Source organism: Peromyscus leucopus, chromosome 9 (assembly GCF_004664715.2).
Source record: "Peromyscus leucopus breed LL Stock chromosome 9, UCI_PerLeu_2.1, whole genome shotgun sequence".
Taxonomy (NCBI): domain Eukaryota; kingdom Metazoa; phylum Chordata; class Mammalia; order Rodentia; family Cricetidae; genus Peromyscus; species Peromyscus leucopus.
The window spans coordinates 85,450,049-85,470,368 of NC_051070.1; the positions used below are offsets into that span (position 1 = coordinate 85,450,049).

At 43.9% G+C, this 20,320-nt stretch overlaps 1 protein-coding gene across 5 annotated transcripts in view; it reads left to right on the plus strand.

The window, feature by feature from the left end:
• Flnb (filamin B) overlaps positions 1-20,320 on the plus strand; it is a 153,044-nt gene that overhangs the window by 101,769 nt on the left and 30,955 nt on the right. For 3 of the 5 annotated variants that reach the window (XM_028853821.2, XM_028853819.2, XM_037208639.1), the window contains exons 20-31: positions 2,069-2,331; positions 3,239-3,836; positions 4,766-4,939; positions 6,133-6,295; positions 7,041-7,201; positions 9,942-10,109; positions 12,110-12,233; positions 12,661-12,817; positions 13,729-13,918; positions 15,668-15,915; positions 19,143-19,214; positions 19,901-20,003. In XM_028853821.2, coding sequence (XP_028709654.1) covers positions 2,069-2,331; positions 3,239-3,836; positions 4,766-4,939; positions 6,133-6,295; positions 7,041-7,201; positions 9,942-10,109; positions 12,110-12,233; positions 12,661-12,817; positions 13,729-13,918; positions 15,668-15,915; positions 19,143-19,214; positions 19,901-20,003 — 2,421 coding nt within the window. The remainder of the gene's footprint in view (positions 1-2,068; positions 2,332-3,238; positions 3,837-4,765; positions 4,940-6,132; positions 6,296-7,040; positions 7,202-9,941; positions 10,110-12,109; positions 12,234-12,660; positions 12,818-13,728; positions 13,919-15,667; positions 15,916-19,142; positions 19,215-19,900; positions 20,004-20,320) is intronic. The other 2 variants (XM_037208638.1, XM_028853820.2) reach the window with 2 other exon arrangements.

Below are 20,320 nucleotides of genomic sequence, written 5' to 3' on the forward strand. Positions count from 1 at the left end.
AGCTGTATTTCCAGCCTGTTAATGTTTTTTTTTATTATTATTGTTGAAAACTTCATACATAAAGAGAATAATAGTACAGTATAAGTACTTATGCTTACTTATGCTCACTTAGCTTCCACGCATCCTCTTAAAATAATTAACATTCAAGGAATATATAAGCCCTTTTTTTTTTCATCAGGAAGGTCTTAATATTGCAAATCTTTTGACATTGCAAAATGATGTTATCATCTACAGAGTTCACTGTCAAGAACCATACAGTTGAGGGGTTTTTGTTATTATTGCTGTTTTTAATCTCTTAATGTTTTAAATGAGGTAATGATTTTCTCTGGGCTGCATTGGTGTCAATCCTAGGCAGAATGTGGCTGCCTGTAACCTGTGAATTGAAGGTTGAATATGCCTGATTCTGCTTGCTGCAGTTAACCAACATTCTGAGAGTTAACTGATGCATTTTAGAACATCTTTGGGTTTTAAATAAGGTCTTGCATATTACTTCCACACCCTCCTGCATCTACAGATATAGATGTATCCAGAGAAAATACTTGGAAGTATTTATTTTACACTTAATTTATCCTGCCCTGCCTATAGTCTTTGGCCTGTGCCTCCTCTTGAGTTCAGTAATACATTTTGGAAATCATAATGCAATTTAGTCTTCTTCATTAGTATTAATTGCTTGGAGAGTCCCAAACTGGATGCCCCTCAGTATTGTGTGCTCACCTGATTTCAAGACTACTAAGTCAGTGGGACAAGTCTGCATACCTGGGGTGTGTACCCCAGGCTATCCCCCTCTGATAGTCCCCAAGGGTCTCAGCTAGCCTTCCGTGAGAAACCTGGTTTGTGTCCTGCATGCACTTGTGTACGAGGTTAACTCACATTCTGGAAGCTGCTAAGTGAGGTCTGTGCTGAGGCTGAGGACAAAAGGCTGTGAGCATGTGACAGCCACTACCCAGATACTTCATGTGTCCCCTTAGTTCTTCTTTCCTTGGGACATCAAGTTTTGACTGCAGAACAGGAAAAACATGGTGCCCATTAGGGACAGAGTTTGTGGGCAGCTGTGCTAGCCTGGGCAGGCTCCTCCATGTCACCAGAGTCAAGATTTGCCTGGTTATGGCAGGGTCCTATGTTCCCTGTGCTTTTGTTTTGGCTGAAACCCTTCCCTTGTTTCTGTCAAAATAACACCTGGGGTTCCTTTGCCTTGCCTTGCAAAGACAGTTTTAAGATTTATTTTTATTATTTTAAAACTTGATTAGGTGTATGTGAGAGGGGGTATGTGCACTTGAGTGCAGGTGCCCATGGGGTCTGGAAGAGGTTGTCCATCTCCTGGAGCTGTAATTACAGGCAGCTGTGGACTGCCTTATGAGGGTGCTGGGAACTAAACTCCAGTTTCTGCAAGAGCTGTGCTCCTAACCACTGAGTCATCTCTCTTTCCTTACCCTTTTTAATATGCAAGATCTTCTGTGTGACCCAAAGACCTATTAATGGCATCAAAGTCAATTCTCAGAACTTACCAGTTATGTGACTTCTGCCTTCTTGTGGGTGGGGATGGTAATACGGTTGGATTTTCTGTCAGGAGTTAGTATAATAAAACTTTGACTTATTAAGGGTGTTTCCGTGTAAGATTGTTCCCATAAGGAAGTGAAGAAGCAGACAGTGCTGAATTGTACTGTAATTATAATCTGTCAAAAAAGATTGTGGGGTTAGATAAATTTGTTTGAATCCCAGCTTTGTGACCTGCTAGATATGTTGTCCTGGATAAGTTACTTAACCTCTCAGAGCCTCAGTTTCCCCATCTGTAAAGGCCACTTGTTCTTAATTAACAGCTCATAGAGTGAGTATGTAAATTGAGGAGACAGTGTACAGTACTTGTGACTGGCATAGAAACTGTGTTTAGTAAGGAGCTGTTATTGTCAGTGTTAATGACTCATTGCATTGTGTTTATGCCAGCTGCTGAGGCTTCGGTGTTACTCCATCCGTCTCACTTCTTGTCCTTGCATCAGCCGTTATTTACTGCAGCAACTGAGTAAAACCTCACATCCAGTGGGCATGCTTCACCTTGTCTCCCTTTCCACAGGAGTTGAGGTTGGAAAGGATCAGGAATTTGCCATTGACACCAAGGGAGCAGGAGGCCAGGGAAAGCTGGATGTGACAATCCTGAGCCCTTCTCGGAAGGTTGTGCCATGCCTGGTAGCACCAATGGCTGGCAGGGAGAGCAGCAGAGCCAAATTCATCCCTCGGGAAGAGGGGATCTTCGCTGTAGACATCACCTATGATGGACACCCAGTGCCCGGGAGCCCCTATACTGTGGAGGCCTCACTACCACCAGATCCCACCAAGGTCAGTTTGAGGTTGCCTTGTTGTTGCCAAATATGATTTGGAGTCCTACCTGAGAAAGATACAGGAAAGTCTTTCTGTGATGAATGTGAGTTCTCAATGGCTGACAGATGTTCTACAATTCTACAATTTAGTGTGCCTGGTTCCCTCAACAGTTGAACCAACTTATGCTCATATTTGTTCTGTATGCAAAACTTGGTGAGAGAGTCATTTATTGGTTAGCATAATAATGGTATTAGTCAGCCCATAGGGGTAGGCAAGATTGTGGAGGCCTCAGCCCAGTGTCCATTACACAGATGGAGTTTATCCTACAGAAGCTATTCTAGCAAACATAAAAATATATTATCCTTAGTCCTAGTTTCCTCAATCCAGATGATTTGGGGATATTTCCTGTGGTCTGAGTGGCATGAATTCTATAAAGTTATCTCTTCTAAATCACGGTTTTATTATTTAAGATTTATTGATGGTTTTGTAACAGCCCAAACTGCTATGATTTACCTTCTTCAGGCCCCAGCCAAGCAAACTCATGTGTGTGTGTGTGTGTGTGTGTGTGTGTGTGTGTGTGTGTGTGTGTGTGTTAGGATGTTAGGGTCTCACATCCAGCCCTGTGGTTCAGAAGAGCAGGGCAAAGAATGAAGCATTAGGGCAGGCCTAACACCTCACCACCTGGTCCTATACTAGGGGTTATTTCTTTCCCACCTGTTCTTTTGAACACTTGGATTGTGTTGTTAGACCCTGACTGATGCATGTATTAACGTGTACATGTGCATGACCACCAGCCCCAGGGATATGGGATATTTTACTGATGTGTGCTTTTGTGTGATTGTGGTCATAAGTATTGGAAGCATGGCTGACTGGGTAGTGATAGCAGCTATAGATAGGATTTAACTTTTATTCTTTGTTCAAATAGGTGAAGGCCCATGGTCCTGGCCTTGAAGGAGGTCTTGTAGGCAAGCCTGCTGAGTTCACCATTGACACCAAAGGAGCTGGAACTGGAGGTTTGGGTCTAACTGTGGAAGGTCCATGTGAGGCCAAAATTGAATGCTCTGACAATGGTGATGGGACCTGCTCTGTCTCTTACCTCCCTACAAAACCTGGAGAATACTTTGTCAACATTCTCTTTGAAGAAGTCCACATTCCTGGGTCTCCCTTCAAAGCCGACATTGAAATGCCATTTGATCCCTCTAAGGTTGTGGCATCAGGACCAGGTCTTGAACATGGGAAAGCAGGTGAAGCTGGACTCCTTAGTGTCGATTGTTCAGAAGCAGGGCCTGGGACTCTGGACCTTGAAGCTATCTCAGACTCAGGAACAAAAGCTGAAGTTTCTATCCAGAACAACAAAGATGGTACCTACGCAGTGACCTATGTGCCTCTGACAGCTGGCATGTACACACTGACCATGAAGTATGGTGGTGAGCTTGTACCGCATTTTCCCACCCGGGTCAAGGTAGAGCCTGCCATAGACACTAGTGGGATCAAAGCCTTTGGGCCAGGAATAGAAGGAAAAGGTGAGTCTCCAAAACAAACTCAGCTACCTGCCAGGGGTCAGGCTCTCATCTATCGCCTCTGCCTCATGTGTTTGACTGGTTGCAGGGAGAGACAAGTAAAGGAAAATGGGGATCACATTGTTTCCAGAGGTTGCACTCCACCGAGCCCCCTTTTTTGTTTCTCCCTGGTGGATGGGGCTAGCATTCTCAGCTGATTTCCAGTTTTTGTGGAAAAGCCAGAAATCTTTGTTAATATTTTTGTCATGTCATTGGAACTTAGAATTAAATGATGTTAAATGTGTTAATAATACACAGAGTGCAGAGCTTATCCTACAGAAGCTGTTCTAGCAGACATAAAAACATATTATCCTTAGTCCTAGTTTCCTCAATTCAGATGATTTGGGGATATTTCCTGTGGTCTGAGTGGCATGAATTCTATAAAGTTATCTCTTCTAAATCACAGTTTTATTGTCTGTCCTTACCCTTGTCCTGGGTCTCTACCTTTGTTTTGAGACAGAGTCTCATTATGTAGCCTAGGCTAGTCTTGAACTCACAACTCTCTTGTTTCATGCTCTTAATTGGCTAAAATTCCAAGCACGCACCACTGCACCAGGCCTAATCCTCATCCTGTGAGCAGTTTTGTTGTCACTTGGCCAAGTCTATCTTGACTTTCACAATCAGTGAAACCACTCTTAGGACACCAAAACTATACTTAATGTATTCCAAAATATAAAGAGTCTTCATAGGGGAGGGGGCAGTTCTGCTTGGGCCCAAGGTGACATTTTTCTTTTGATTTTGTTTTTCAAGACAGGGTTTCTCTGTGTAACTCTTGCTGTCTTGGAGCTAGCTCTGTAGACCAGGCTGTGCTCAAACTCAGAGATCTGCCTGCCTCTGCCTCTCATGCACCACCACTGCTGGGCAACGTTCTTATCTATGTGGTTGTTCAACAGATGTGTTTCGGGAGGCCACAACAGACTTCACAGTTGACTCTAGGTCCCTGACCCAGGTTGGAGGTGACCACATCAAAGCTCACATTGCCAACCCCTCAGGGGCCTCCACTGAGTGCTTCGTCAAAGACAATGCTGATGGGACCTACCAAGTAGAGTACACACCGTTTGAGAAAGGTGAGTCTTCCTCTCTGTGGTTGTGACTCATGTTCGTTCAGAGCTGTGTTGACCATTTGTTTAGCCAAGTCTACCTTGTACTCCTGTGCTTGACTCATTTATTCAGCCTGCCTCAGCAGAGAAAAATGCACATTACTCAGAAATGTTAAAAAATCCCTTCCCCAGTAGGCCACTGGCCATTCAGTGCCTGCTTTACTGGCTGTAGTAGTTTGAAAGAAAATGGCCCCCAAAGGGAGTGACATTATTGGAGGTGTGGCCTTGTTGGAGGAAGTGTGTCACTGTAGAGTAGGCTTTGAGGACTCATATATGCTTAAACCACACCCAGTGTCTCAAACCACTTCCTGTTGTCTGTGAGTCAAGATTATAAGAGTTGCCATGGTCATGGTGTCTCTTCCCAGCAACAGAAAACCTAACTAAAACACTGGCCTTATGTTATATGTTGCTAAGCCCCAGCTTCACCTGAGCAGATTGTGGCATGATGCTGTGGCCTATTAATAATGAATGATTTATGTAATTTTTTTTTTGCAATTTTTCTTTTTGAATAGTAGTGGTGATTATTAAAATGTTGAGAAATCAGGAAATCATAAAGAAAAAAGGAAAGCACCATCTATTCCTTTTCTTGGATATATGATCTCATAAATATTCTATACAGATATCTTCAGGTATTTGTAGATACCTGGCTTTTCTATTTCCTGAGTTTCTTGTGGTCTTTTAATGCCTGGATAGTGTTTTCCCAAATCAGGATAGTCTTTCTAGGATGACTGCCTTAAACACAAATTAACTCTCTTTGCTTCGGGCAGGGTATATGATGCATGAACAAAAAGCATAGACAGCTTTATCTTTCAAAAATAAGATTATACTGACATTACCATTTCCTCTTTTTTAATTGTATGTGTGTGTCTACGCGTGCATGTGCCGCGAGTGCCCATGGATGACAAAAGAGAGTTCCTGGAGCTGGAGTTATAGCTGATTGTGAGCCAACTAATATAGGCACTGGGAACTTAATTTAGATCCACAGCAGGAGAAATACATCCTCTTAACCACTGAGCCAATGGTCTCCAGCCCTGTGTTGCTGTGTTCTTAATCCACTCTTTCCAAGTAGCAGTTAGTATGTTATTTATATGTATTAGAAAAAAGTCTGAAGTAGTGACATTATATATAAGTACCGTTTGTTGTTGTTTGTGTTTGGACAGGTTTCCATGTAGTAGAGGTGACATATGATGATTTGCAAATCCCAAACAGTCCCTTCAAAGTGGCTGTAACTGAAGGCTGCCAGCCATCCCGGGTCCATGCCCAAGGTCCTGGATTGAAAGAAGCCTTTACCAACAAATCTAACGTCTTCACAGTGGTAACCAGGTAGGCAGTGCTCTGGGATCAGAGTATTGATCCCTGTGTAGTTAACCAAGTAAGGAAACAAAAACGAAAAAGAAAAGAAAAGGTTTGTAAGTTTGAGACAAGAGAATTGCTCTAAGTTTGAGGCTAGTCTAAGGTACAGAATAAGATCCTGTCTCAGGGGAGAAAAAAAATTGAAGCTATGCCTTACTTATGTGTCATGGTCTTTCAACTTCTGAGAAGATGCATTTTTAAAGATATATTAAACATTTTCTTGTGTCAAGATTTAATGACCAGATATACCTAAAAGTATACCAGAAATAATAATAATCATCAAGATGCTAAGCACACCAGGACTGGACAGGTCCTTAACTTAAGATGTAGAAGTATGTAGCCAGCCCTATATGTAAATGAAATATTTGAGACATTCCTATTACATTAACTCCAAAGAGATACGATTATAGATCAGTGATAGAACACGGGTTCAGTACCCTAAAATGCATGCCTGTGTTGTATTTGTTATTGTACATTATGCAATAGATAGGAAATACAGTTGAAGGATAAGCGTGGAAAGGAGGAAGAGTCAAGACTGTCTATATAAAGACTCTGTGTGAAATTTCTGAGAAATTCTCTGCCTGAGAGGTATTGTCACATGAGTTGAGTCAAGTTAACTAAATAAGATAGTTTATAAAGGTTTGTTTTTTTTTTTTTAATGAATTCTGACATGGACTATTCACATTTAACTCCCCCACACACATACTCTTTCCAGGGGGGCAGGCATTGGTGGGCTCGGCATAACTGTCGAGGGGCCATCAGAGTCGAAGATAAACTGCAGAGACAACAAGGATGGCAGCTGCAGCGCTGACTACGTCCCTTTTGCTCCAGGGGATTACGATGTTAACATCACATATGGAGGTGTTCACATCCCTGGTAAGCCATCTCTTGGGCAGTGGTTCAAGGAATAAATGATGTCGGATGGAAACAGATTTGGTTTTGCTCATCTCTCTTTAGTAGAAAGATTTTGAAAAAACTTGAAAGAGAGAATCTTCCCGATGACCACAGCACCAAGAACACCACAACTCCCAGTGGAACCCAGTAACATAGTAGAAAGCATTGGCTTGGACCTTCCACTAGAAATACAAAATGCAGAGTCTGTATTTTTAAAGTTATTATTATTATTGTATGTGTATGATTGCAGGAGCTTATCTGTGCCACATGTACAAAAGTGCCCGTAGAAGCCAGAGGATTGTCGATCCCCTGGAACTGGCTTCCAAGCAGTTGTGAGCCACCCAATATTGGCTAGGAATTGAACCTAGGTTCTCTGTAAGAGCAATAAGTGCTCTTAATCACTGAGCCATTCCTTCAGCCCCCAAAACCTTGGGGCTTGGCTTTTACTCACTTTTTTCATGTGTCTTGACTTTTCTTTGCATTGTTAATCCTGGCAGCTGGCAAAGACATACTAATACAAATTCTTATTTATTAATTTGTTTGCTATTTAATGATATTCTATACCTTTAAGTGTAAAACAGGGTTTCTCATCACTGACTGTGCTGGCATTCTGTGTAGAAATTGGTTATGAAGAGCTTTCTGTGCATTGTAATCACAGGATCTCTGTCAGGATCTCTGGCCTCCACCTACTAGATACGTACCTGTAGCAAGTAACCCTCATTTGTGACAACCAGAAATGTCTGGAAATTGTTCTTTATCTTTGTAGACAAAAATCACCCTGATTAAGAACCACTGTAGTCAAAACTGAAACCAAAAAGTTATGAAGGATCCATTTTTGTTTTATGGAGAGGCATCTCCAGCAAGTTCTAGTTTTGATTATATAACAGAATAATTAAAAAACTCATCCCATGTGTACATACATGCCTAAGAGTGTTGAAGAATGTAAACTGTGTTGGGATGCAACTCAGAAAACTCCAGGGCTGTTACTGAGCCAGGATGTGTCTTGTCTCCAGGGGGATGAAAAAAAGGGCAGAACCCCTCCCCAGGAACTGCAAGAGCCTTCCAGGCTCATGTGGGTTTCCTCCCCAGTGGGTTGCTATTGCATCAAAAAGATTGAGAGGCCCATAAGCTGCTGGCCTTAGGGGTCTCAGCTGTCCATTGGCCTATGCTTTCCTGATTCTATCTCTTTTCCATTGCCACATATGCACACATACATATAGTCCTCCCTTTCTGTCACATTGATCAGAAGGCATTGACTTTTAAAGCTAATTTTGAATCAGTTAGATGACTCTGCAGATAAAGACCCCTGCCACACAAGCCTGATGACACAGGTTTTATCCCCAGAACCCATATAAAGTTGTCTTCTAACCCTCCATACATGCACTGTGTGATTATTCTACTGATATGTCTATATAAACTTTAGTAGTTCAAGATAACTAGTTTCTCCTCAAACCCGTGCTTGCTACTCAGATCAATAAAGGTTGTGGCCAAGTGGTGGTGGTGCATGCCTCTAATCCCAGCACTCAGGAGGCAGAGGCAGAGGCAGGCAGAGCTCTGTGAATTCATGGCCAGCCTGATCTACAGAGCAAGTTCCAGGACAGCCAGGGCTGTTACACAGAGAAACCCTGTCTAGAAAAACCAAAACTAGATAAAAGTTGTATTTGGGTTTTTGTTTGTTTGCTTGTTTGTTTTGCTTGTTTGTTTGTTTTAATTTTAGTTCTTAATCTAGAGAATTTCAGCTAGAAATGAGACAGACGAAGCTCCCACTCCTGGGGCAACTACTATCTAGTGTTTATGCACCACTTTGTGCTGATCAGAAGCAGGTTGAATGGGGAGAAGGGACAGAATGGGGTTGTAAGATCCCTTTTGATGCCTTATCACAGGACAGTGCTTGTGACAGAGTTGAGCACTGAGAATAAGTAAAAGGGGGTCTCCAAGGGAAGTGACAGTGTCTTTCACCAGGCAAGTGATTCTGCTGGCTTCTATGTGCTTCTGCTATAGGGCAATAGTGCTGCCTTGGCTTTGGGAAAGTGCCGGATGTCATGAGCTTTGGGATTCCTCTGCAGAGGGAGTAAGAGTTTGGGCCCATCAATGAGCGCTAAGCATCTGGGCCTCTCCCATCAGGGGAGATGGTGGCTTTTTATGCTTCAGGCTCTGTCTCCTCCCAGGGCGGAATATCAGTTTCCCCTGAACTCCAGAACTCCCCGAAGTGTGGGGCACTTAGTATAAGGTGTTGCTTGTCTTAGTGTCAGGCTACTTAGTCAAGATAACTCCTGAGAGCCAAAATATCCAGTGACCTCATAGTATCTTGTTTGCTTTCCTGGGAATTCTTCCCCCAAGTGGTAGCTGCTCCCTCTTACATCATAGCACTGGTTTTACTGGAAAGCTTTTTCTGGTCTCCTGCAGACCAAATTCATTGTCTCCTACATGTTCTGCCTTCTGTACCTCCCAACTGATGCCACATAGGATGTTGGAAGAATGTGCTCTCATTGCCCTACTTTGGCTTCCTGGAAAGTTCACTGAAGCCCCAGGTCCTATGTCTACATGTGCTACATGACAGATGTGGGAATAGCTGTGGTCACATAACTGCATTCACAGTAAGGCAGGCTGAACTGACTAAGGCTCATACCATCGGTGTCCAGGTAGAGCAACAGTGTTGTTCTGGGTCTACACAGGGTGGTATTTTGATTGCTTCATGCTCCGAATCCTGTGACTCTTCCAGGCAGCCCCTTCAGAGTTCCTGCAAAAGATGTTGTGGATCCCAGCAAGGTCAAAGTTGCTGGCCCTGGTCTGGGCTCTGGTGTCCGAGCTCGAATCCTGCAGTCCTTCACAGTGGACAGTAGCAAGGCTGGCCTAGCTCCACTGGAAGTGAGGGTCCTGGGCCCAAGAGGTGAGTCTGCATCCTGCCTTTCACCCACCCTGGGTAGAGACAACTATGACCCAGAGGAGGTGCTTTCTTATGAGATTGCTCATGAATTTATAGTTAAATTCTCACAATTTATTGCTCTACATTCTAACTAGCCAGCAAAAGTCTGCTTTTAAAAAGTTGGTGTATTATCATTCCTTAAGTCCATTTCTCCTGTTAATAATGTAGTCTTGTTTCTTTCCATAATTTAAATTCTTCATTTCATGTGCTAAAGACAAAACCCTGGGCCTTACCCATGCCACACAATTGTCCTTTCAATGAGATACATCCCAGGCTTTGGTTTTCCAAGATTGTGATCTAACTAAGTAACTCACACTGCCTTTGAACTTTGCGATCCTCCTACTTCTGCCTCCTGAGTACTAGAAGAACTTCAGGCATGTGCATAATAACTTCACTTTCCCTAGTAGCTTGTGGAAGGAAGTGTTTTATGGGCTTTAACGTGCACTGTCCACCTGACTGCACCATTACCTGTTCAGCATGGATGGGATGCCCAGGATAGTCTGGGTGTGGGAAGGAGGTAGGGTGTGGAGATGATTCATCCCTCTGAGGTGCTCAGTATTGCTATGGAATATACCAGAATCTTGGTCAGGGATATAGCTTTGTCATTTCTCAACTCCCTGGAGGGTCTCTTGGAGAATAGGTCTTGTTGGCATTTGGCCCACACTGCTGAAAATCTATAATTAAGATTTCAGTGACTACTGGGCCATCTGGGGACAACCTTGAACTACTGAAGCCTGTTGCCATATTTCTTCCAGTATTTAAGACATGCTTTTTTTCCCATATAAATTAGTATGCCTGATTTCTTAAGTAACCTAGGTTTCTCTTCTGGTCCCCACTTCCCCTGTAATGTGTTTGTGGCTTCCAGAAGCAGTGAGCTGAGGTTTCTTCCTTTGAAAGGAAACCTCCTTAATGGAGTTAGTTCATCAGGAAGTTCTGCCCTTTGAAGCTCAGGGCAGAAGTGGTCTGGGAGAATGAGGTCACGGGGTGGATTCTCCTTTAGTGAAGTTTCTAAGCTGAGGGGGTGGGAGGGCGTTATTTACATAGTAGTCTGGAATATGGAGGACTTCTCAAGTAACAGCCTTGTAATTTTAGCTGATGCAGTGGCTTCCCAGTCATAGCACAGCCTCTTGAACACCATTTTAGAACTCTTTAAAGCTGACCCAAAGGTCGCCTTTATAGAGACAAGTTTGAGGATTGTGTTTTCCCATTAGCAGCTGTTTTCAATTGTGTAAGCTGGGTGCCTCTAGCTAGCCCCGCCTCTAACACTGACTTGTCCTTACTTCACCTGCTCCGCTTAATGAGCATGCCCTGCTTTGATTAACCTCCCTGCCCCTGACTCCTCCTCGACCTCATGTTCTAGCTGCGGGTCTAGAATCTCATCAATGTAGTGCTTGCCTTAATTAGGCTTTAATATACTCTAGCCATCACTTGTAGCATCCCACTGATGGCCCTCTTGTTCTTTGAGACTGGCACCCTACCTTCTCTGTAACTTGGTGTTCTAGCATGTTGGTGCCATTGTGTTCTTTGCTGAAAGGAGATGACAGGTCTTGATTGGCCAGCCCATTGGTTGCTTTTTGCTGTTGAGGTTTCTAGACACTTTGGCACTTTCTCGGCTATAGAATAAAATTACCACACCCAAGCATGCCTAAACAGCTTGAAAGAATATGTAGCAAGTCTGCAATGCATATCTCCAGCAACAAGCTTGCATGGTCTTCTTAATTGTACTCTAGGGCAGTATGGTAGGCTGAGTATACTTTAACCCACAAAAAGCTAGAGGTGTCTCTTGGTGCCAATTCTGCTACTGTGACTTATGGATCCTGTGATTATGGCCTGCTTGCCTTTATGTCACTCTTCAGTAGAAACCAATAGGTCTTGGGGATGGCCGTGATCCTGTTTTAAATGCAGCTGGGGTGAAGTGAAGGGGAGGCCAGGTTGTTAGTCAGACCTCTCATTTCTGTCCTCAGGCCTCGTGGAGCCAGTGAATGTGGTGGATAATGGGGATGGCACACACACAGTGACCTACACCCCATCTCAGGAGGGGCCCTACATTGTTTCTGTCAAATATGCTGATGAAGAGATCCCTCGAAGGTGAGCATCTCAGCTTTCAGGCATGGGTACAATCCACCCTCAGACCTGTCTGCCCACAGGACTGGTAACCACTGCTCTAGTGCCAGCCTGCCCCCCAGCCATTCACACACTTCTTATTTAGCAAATGGTATAGAACCTGTATATTCCATGCAGTGTGTTACCATCTAGCAGGCATACTAGTTCCTGTTCTGGGGTCTATCCATTCATCTATCTTCAGTTCAAAGGGAAGCGAGGATGGACTGTTGTATGATGGCTTGTACCTCATAGCTCTATATTTTCAATGGTCTTCTGGTCCTTTCATTAAACCTGCTCTCATATCTTACAGAAATCTTCCTTTCAGCCCTAGCCATTTGTAGAAGAGAGATCAAGTAAGGGCAGGGCTGATCTATATGTATCCTTACTGACCAGGGCTTCTGTGTTTATCAAGTCCCTTTAAGGTCAAAGTCCTTCCCACATATGATGCCAGCAAAGTGACTGCCTCTGGACCTGGCCTCAGTTCCTATGGGGTGCCTGCCAGCCTACCTGTGGAGTTTGCAATTGATGCCAGAGATGCTGGTGAAGGCCTGCTTGCTGTCCAGATCACGGTAACTGTGGTTGTTAGCTGTTTATGATAGAGGGGAGTGGAGCCGAACCTTATTAGTAAGACTAATTTTAATCCTGGAAAGGGATTAAAAATAGGAGTTTAATGACTAATTTCTGCCCCAGTGCACATGTTTTGGGGATTTCTTACAGTCAGTATCTCTGCTGAAAAGCAAGGTGCTCATCTGAGTGAGCATCTAAGGTGATGGCAGGTGTAGCACCACTCATTCTCTGTTCTTTGTTACTACATTTCTTCTTATGTGAATTTTAAATGTTTTTAATTGCCTGTTGGGTTGGTTAAGGCTAAATTCTACATACCACAGAGCCTCTAACAAACGATTGTCCTTTCTTGGGAACAAAACCAGAGTTAAGTCACCTAGGTGTTCTGTGACTCACCAAGGAAGCTGCATCTCTGACTTAGTGTGTGGCTCTGTCCCTAATGTCTCCTCATGGCCCATGAGCCTGCCAGTGCTCTGATCATCAGGTTTAGAAGGTAAACCAGAAGGAAAGGAAGACAGAAACAAGGAAAATGGCTCTCATAGATAGATGATCTATCTTATGAGAAGACCCTCCTCCCATCTCATAGTACATGGTTGTATGGTGGCAAAGCTGATAACACAGGGAGGATTGTATTATTCAGTAGTGCACCTAGCTAAGGGGGAATGTCCTGTTGATAATAGAAAAGCTTTTGCCATAATGTCTCTATACTTTGTGATGCTGAAATACTATTTTACAGACCATCATGGTACAATCTGTGACCCTTTCCTTTCCCTACCCAAATACAACATAACAAGATCACATTAAACTTCTATCTGCTCCCACCTGTAGAAATGCTAATTAAAGAGCATGGTTTGCTGTGATTGGTTTCTACATGTTGGTAGCAGCATCCCAAATAGCATTGCTTTGTGATTCACAGGACCAAGAGGGGAAGCCTCAAAGAGCTACTGTCCATGACAGTAAAGATGGCACATATGCTGTAACCTATATCCCTGATAAGACTGGACGCTATATGATTGGGGTCACCTATGGTGGAGACAACATTCCACTTTCTCCTTACCGTATTCGGGTCACACAAACAGGCGATGCCAGCAAGTGTCTGGCCACAGGTAAGTGCAGGGGAGCATCAGGGTTAGGAGTGTGTGTTCTGGTCTTCCTTGTGCCACTTAATAGCTTTGTGATCAGGAAAGTTGCTTAGGCTCTCTGAGCACCAGTCATACGTAGATAGAGTGAAGATCTTTTGAGGTGAGAACATTTAGATTCCAGAAGCATTTCCAGGTTTTAGAGATGACATCACGGATTATCACAAAGATGAAGTAAGGGCAGGTAGGAAAGATCGTGAGCACAATGCCAGGGCAGGGGAGCTCTTACACACTTTTGAAGTGGGGACACTAGTTGATGTCTCTTACAGAAACTGCTATGAGAACCAGCATATTTTTGCCTCTGTGAGTGGTGGGCTTATTTGTTCAGGATTCATTCAAGAGCATCTTACTTAGATCAGCAATAGAGAAGGAACATGTGAAAGGATTTGGGATTTTTCTTGAGAATTCATGAATATTTTACTCTCCCTTGCTTCAGCTTCTTAGATGTGCTTGCTCGACTATATGGAGGGGGCTCTCTAAGCATTGAACTCAGGTGGCCAGGCTTACATCAAGGGGCTGCAGGTACTTTTACCCTCTGAGCCATCATACTAGTCCAATATGGTCTTATCCATTAAAAAAAAAAAAACAAGCAAACCAGGGTCTCATGTATCCTCACTCAGACTTGATATATAGCTGAGGATGTTGCCAAATGCTAATCCTCCCGTGTCTACCTACCAAGAGCTGGGATTCTATGCATCATCAGCACACCTTGTTTCATGCCGTTCTGTTTCTGAGAGCAACTCCTACAGCTCAGTGCTGCTGCTGCTTTAGCAGATTTTAAAACATGAAACCTGGGCTGGTGAGATGGCTCAGTGAGTAAGGGTACTTTTCAATCAACCTGACAATTAAGTTCAGTTTCCAGAACCCAGATATTGAAAGGAAAGAATTGTCTCAAAATTGTCCTCTGATCTCCATGCACATTCCCACACACATACACACCTGCCAGTGTGCTTGCACGTGCAAACACACATGCACACACATACGGTATCAATCAATCGACCGGTGGAGAAAAAACACAAAAAAATACATGAATTACTGACTCAAGTAAATCATTTACTCCTCGTAGTAAAAAGAAACTAAATGTAGGTCTACCCTAGTGTGGTCTGTTCTCTGATCTCATATTGTTCACTTTGGCCCTTTTTGTCTTCACAAGGCAAAAACTGAAAACCACTGGCCAGACCACCACTCTGGTCTGTGCATCAATCCCTAGCAACTGGTTCAGGGCATATTTAGTGAGAGATGGGAACCTCCTCTGGCTTTGCAGACCTGTTTCCTACCCTAGCTCAGGCAGGGGTATTTTTTCTTGGCCTGGTAGTGCTGGTTGGTCTCACCTCTTGTTCTGCTGGGGCCTTCCACCACCAGCTCCGCTCTTCCACTTCTTACTGTGTGAACAACTTTCTTAGCACTCCCCATTGCCCTTCTACATTGTACACATTTTAACCAGTGTGTTTTTCTTTCACACTTTGTTACACTTTTTGCAAATCAGAGACAGAAAGACGGCTGAATGGCTATCTGTTGTTTGGGGAGAGGTTGCAAAGCCAGGGACATGCTTGATCAGATATTTCTTTGAGCAATACCCTTCCCAATGCTCTTTGGGATGCCCCCTTCACAGACATAGACAGCACAACATAGTATGGCCTGTTCTGAGGTCATATGACCTGGTCTGAGGCAAGTATCCACAGCCAGTGATTTGATTTTCTTCTGACCTTTCTACAGGTCCTGGAATTGCCCCCATTGTGAAAACTGGTGAAGAAGTGGGCTTTGTAGTGGACGCCAAGACTGCTGGGAAGGGGAAAGTGACCTGCACAATTCTGACCCCAGATGGCACTGAGGCTGAGGCTGATGTCATAGAAAACGAAGATGGGACCTATGACATTTTCTACACTGCTGCCAAGCCAGGGACCTATGTGATCTATGTGCGCTTTGGTGGCGTTGATATTCCCAATAGCCCATTCACAGTTATGGTAAGCAAGGTTCCTTCTTCTGAGCCAGCTGTAAGCAAGGTTCCTTCTCCTTAGCCAGCTTTTACTAGTAGATACTGTAATAGCCACCATTTGTTGAACCCTTACTAGGCCATCTTTCATCACAGCCTTGACCCTGGGTATAATCTCTAGAAACACCAATATTGGGGAAAATATCTTCAGTCAAGGAGGCATCTATCATGTCAAAGGAGTTAGGCAATGTCCTCCTCTAAGCTAACTCAGAGGGAGAGCTAGCTGAGTTTTACAGGGAAAAAAAAAGGAAAACAGTAAAGAAAATGCATGTGCCTCCTCCCCCATCTCCACAGTGGAGGAGAAGGGTCCTCATGTTCTCTTGTCCTCACATTTAACTTGCCTCTGAGATCTCAGGATGCACAGTACCTCCAGTTGTGTTTGGGTGAGATTCAGAAGGGGGATGTGTCTTCTCTTTTAAAGCAAGGAAGATCAGGAATAGAAGGGGACCATTGTTCGGACATTCAGGTTAACAACTGAAAACTTAAAGGCTTTCAGTTCTAGGTGCCTTTTAGATTGTCTCTGATTATTAAGGTTCTTCCACCAAGAGCATGGTAGAAGAATTACCACATAAGCCTCAGAAACTTTGTTAAAATGGGATTGCCCAATCTAGACAGATGCCAGGTGCCCTGTAGGCTCCTTCATTGTATCTTTTGATGCAGAAGAACAGCCACCCAACCACAGGTCCTAGGCTGCCAGTCACCTGACTCCAACCACTGCCTGTGAAGTGATTTCTAATTACTTCATGTTGTACAGCAATGGAGAAGGGTTCAAAGAGTGTGTTTCAAACAGTAGCCGAGGGACTCTGTTCCCATCTATAATCTGTTGTAGCTTTTCTCTTTTCTCTCCATATTTGTTTAGCTATAAACATCCTGCCAGAGGTCTGGAAGCTCTTTCGTATCTCAAATATGTAAACACTTGTCAACTTTGGACACTGTCCATTTGGGAGTGTTTTTCTTCTCTGGGGGAGAAAACATTGCAATGAGAATGTCAGTGTTATTTAGAAAAGTGTCCCGGTTGTAGTTTTAAGACATTGTGTTTATCCCACGATAGATATGATCTTGTTAGTTAGAATTGCGTGGAGTAGAAGAGCAGCAACCCCTGGGCAGAGGTCATGATGCTGCTGCAACAGGCAGGAGATGAGAGACCCCAGATGTTGGGGTCTAAGTGAGAAAGAAAATCAAGAGAAAAATTTGGAGACCACATTAGCAAGTGGGTCAGAGGCCTGAAGTAGAGGCTTCCAAACTCATTAGAAATGAACATCCCTTTAAGCCCTACGTGCTCACAACTTGAGGATAGCTAGTGGTCACTTACTGCACCCCCTTCACTGGGTAGATTCTCTTCCTCCCTTTATAGGCTCAGGGCAGGAAGAACATGGACACCTGACACTGTATTGATAGCAATGCCTTAGGGAGACCACAGATTTGGTCAGTTAAGTGTGTCACATCCATGTGACGTACAAGTTCATGGACGAACAGCTTGCTTGTCATACTGAGTTCTAAATTACGAGGCTATGTCTGTAGCCTTGAAAGGCCTTTCTGTTTGTGACATGGTTTTGAGTTGGCCTCCATGAGAACTGGCCCTAAAGGCAAAGTGGGTTGTCAGTAAAGTCCTTTCTGCGGATGGCACAGTTCCACAGCTTCTTTGTTTCTTGTTATGGCTGAGGATAGTGATGAGGGACCTTTCCCTGTTGGGTCAGTTAGATCAGGAACATGAAGCTGACCATTTTAAAAAGTGAATACACTAAAACTTTAAAAAGTTAGTTATTGGGGCTGGAGAGATGGCTCAGTAGTTAAGAGCACTGGCTGCTCTTCCTAAGGACCTAGTTTCAGTTCTAAGCACCCACATGGCAGCTCACAATTTTCTGTAACTCCAGTCCTAGGAGATCTTACACCCTCACACAGGCATACATGCAGGCAAAACACCAATGCACATAAAATAAATATCATTTTTTTTAAAATCTACCTAACAAGTTAAACCCTCCACATCAAAAGAAAGAAAGAAAGAATGAAAGTTTAAAAAAAAAAAAAGCAGCACATTAATGATTAAAGATATTTCTCAGGTTAGGGAAATGGTTTGTTGTGTAAAGCAAGTGTTGTGCAAGCATAGCCTGAGATCAGATTCCTAGCACTCATAAAAATCGGGCATGGCAGCACATGCCCATAATCAGAAGACAGAACAGGAAAATCCTGGGTGCTTGATAAACAGCTAGTCTAGCCAGTCAATGAGCTTGAAGTTTAGTGAAAGTCCAGTGCCTAGTCACAAAAACCAGCTGTAGGAGCTGGACGAACAGCTCAGTTGTTAAGAGCCCTTGCTGCTCTTGTGAAGGACCTGGATTTGGCTCTGAGAACTCACAACCATCTATAACCTTCTCCTCACCTCTGTAGGCACCAAGTACACATACATATATGCAGACAAATCACTCATACACATCAAATAAATAGATCTAAAACTAGATAAGGTGGAAAGCAATAGGAGACACTGATGTGTGGAGCTCTGGCTTCTACACAGTGCACTGGTGTGCTCATGTGAGAGCACACACACACACACACACACACACACACAAAGTAAAGCAAAACAAGATATCAAGTAAAAGAAAAACACAATCCACTTTTGCCCTGGCTCCATGCCAGATGACTGCTGTTGGTTTTCTCTGCTCACACAATGGACACTTGAGTTCATGCAAGGGATCATAACATGTGGCTTTGATGCTTGCTTCCCTCAAGCTGACATGGATACCCTTCCATATTAATTTGTCAGACTTCACTCACCATTGCCCTGGCTGGTCTGACCAATAGCTACAAAGCTTACTTTAGTCTCTCATGACACCACTTGTGGCTTCTGTACACATCACTTAATCATGAATTGTGGGTCCAAAGGACAAGTGCCTTGACAATTGCAGAGAGAACAGCTTTCCTTCTAAAAGGACAGAAAGAATTTATCGTTCATACTGGTGGCACATGCCTATAATCCCAGCACTTGGGAGGTGGAGGTGAGGAATCGGCAGTTCAAGGCCATCCCCAGGTCCATGGAGAGTTGGAAACCAGCCTATACTACATAAGACCCTGTCTCAAAAAAAGTTATCACACCATAATAACAGACCCCTGCTGGGAGAGGGGATCGAGTTCTAACTGTAGGATCTTGGGTAACAATAACCCTGTGGTGTGGTTCCCAATTGATCTCCATTTGCCACTGACTAGGCCACCGAAGGGGAAGTCACAGCCATGGAGGAGGCACTGGTAAATGCATGTCCGCCTGGATTCAGGCCCTGGGTACACTTTGGTTTTCATTTTTCCTTTTTGCATTTCTGGGTTTACTCCACCTTCATTTTAGAAAAGCTGGTGCCTGCTTGTGGGAATCGCTTAAGTCCTCTGGTGTCTGGCCGTTGGTGTGTCCCCATTGATCATCCCATCATCACAATCCCACTTTCTCTGTAAGATCCACCTCCTTGTCACCACTTGCTCCCCACAAATCGCCAGCCATCATGTCTATGATCATGCTGGGTGCAGTTTTTCCCCATGTTTAAATAACAGATGGATGGCTGTTGGCAGAGCTCCTACTGACTCCAAGCTACCACTTGTACATCTGGTTTCTGTGTAGGGGCAAAGTCACCTGCTATCACTTTGTGCCACTTAAAACACACCTTCTTTTCCAGGCCACAAGCAACTAAACCTTTCCAGGTGGAGCCTCTTGGGACACAAACATTGCTCTCTCCCTTTTCCATTTTCCTGTGGGCGATTCTGGGAATTCTACAAGCACACTCTTAGCGCAAGCTAAATTTCTAACAAGTGATCAATCAGTGGGACTTCTCTGACAGAGTCCAAAAAACACTAGTGACCATACCCCCAAATTTAGGCCTTGTTGCCTTGTAGAATTCCCAGTGGTTCTGCCCCCTTGTAGCTCCACAAGTCCACACTGCTGTCTCTTTTACTAAGTGACCAGTCTCTCCTGTTTTTAGGTGACCGAAGAGGCCTATGTCCCAGTGAGTGACATGAACGGCCTAGGCTTTAAACCCTTTGACTTGGTGATTCCATTTGCTGTCAGGAAAGGAGAAATCACAGGTAAACCCTTGTGAGAGCTGCCTTACTCTTTGTCTGTTGTGCCTGGGGCCCAGAACAGTGCTGGGGAGGAGGGGGGTGACTCTGCCATACTTCAGTCCTGGCTCCTTCCCCAGCGCCCCTGAGACTGTGGAACATGTTTCTCTGAAAGGTGGTTTGTATATAGCTTACATTACATTCTTGAAGAAACTTGCGTTTCTCCTCAGGGTAGGAACCATATCACTGCCATGTTTCTGTTCCCCCCTTTTTCCTGCTTTCTCTTATCCACTCACTTTTCCAAATATAGCTGGAAACACTGAGGTCTGTCTTACAAGTCCCTT